This window comes from Egretta garzetta, unplaced genomic scaffold (genome assembly GCF_000687185.1).
Source record: "Egretta garzetta isolate BGI_Z169 unplaced genomic scaffold, ASM68718v1 scaffold1727, whole genome shotgun sequence".
NCBI lineage: Eukaryota > Metazoa > Chordata > Aves > Pelecaniformes > Ardeidae > Egretta > Egretta garzetta.
The window spans coordinates 2,581-2,893 of record NW_009260231.1 but is presented as its reverse complement, the minus strand read 5'-3'; the positions used below and the strand labels follow the sequence as shown (position 1 = coordinate 2,893).

Below are 313 nucleotides of genomic sequence, written 5' to 3'. Positions count from 1 at the left end.
CCCTGGGTGGCCCCTGACACCCCCCGACACCCCAGGGTGTCCAAACCCCACCTAATGCCTCCCCTTCCCCAGGCACCGACCCCGAGGAGTCCATCCTCAACGCCTTCAAGCTCTTCGACCCAGCTGGCACCGTGAACAAGGACGAGTGAGGGGGGGGCAGCAGGGACCCCTCGGGGCACCCGGCCGGATCCCGCACCCCCTGGAGTGGGGACAGGAGCTGACCCTGGGCTCAGCCGTTCCCTCCTCCTGCAGGTTAAGCAGCTTCTCCTGACCCAGGCGGAGAAGTTCTCCCCAGCGGAGGGGAGGAAGACCC

General features: G+C 68.1%; 1 protein-coding gene across 1 annotated transcript in view; it reads left to right on the top strand.

Moving 5' to 3' along the window:
* Positions 1 to 313, top strand: part of LOC104129372 (myosin regulatory light chain 2, atrial isoform-like) — a 4,940-nt gene that overhangs the window by 4,065 nt on the left and 562 nt on the right. The window contains exons 2-3 of the mRNA XM_035897667.1: positions 73 to 145; positions 234 to 301. Of these exons, the coding sequence (XP_035753560.1) occupies positions 73 to 145; positions 234 to 301 (141 nt within the window). The remainder of the gene's footprint in view (positions 1 to 72; positions 146 to 233; positions 302 to 313) is intronic.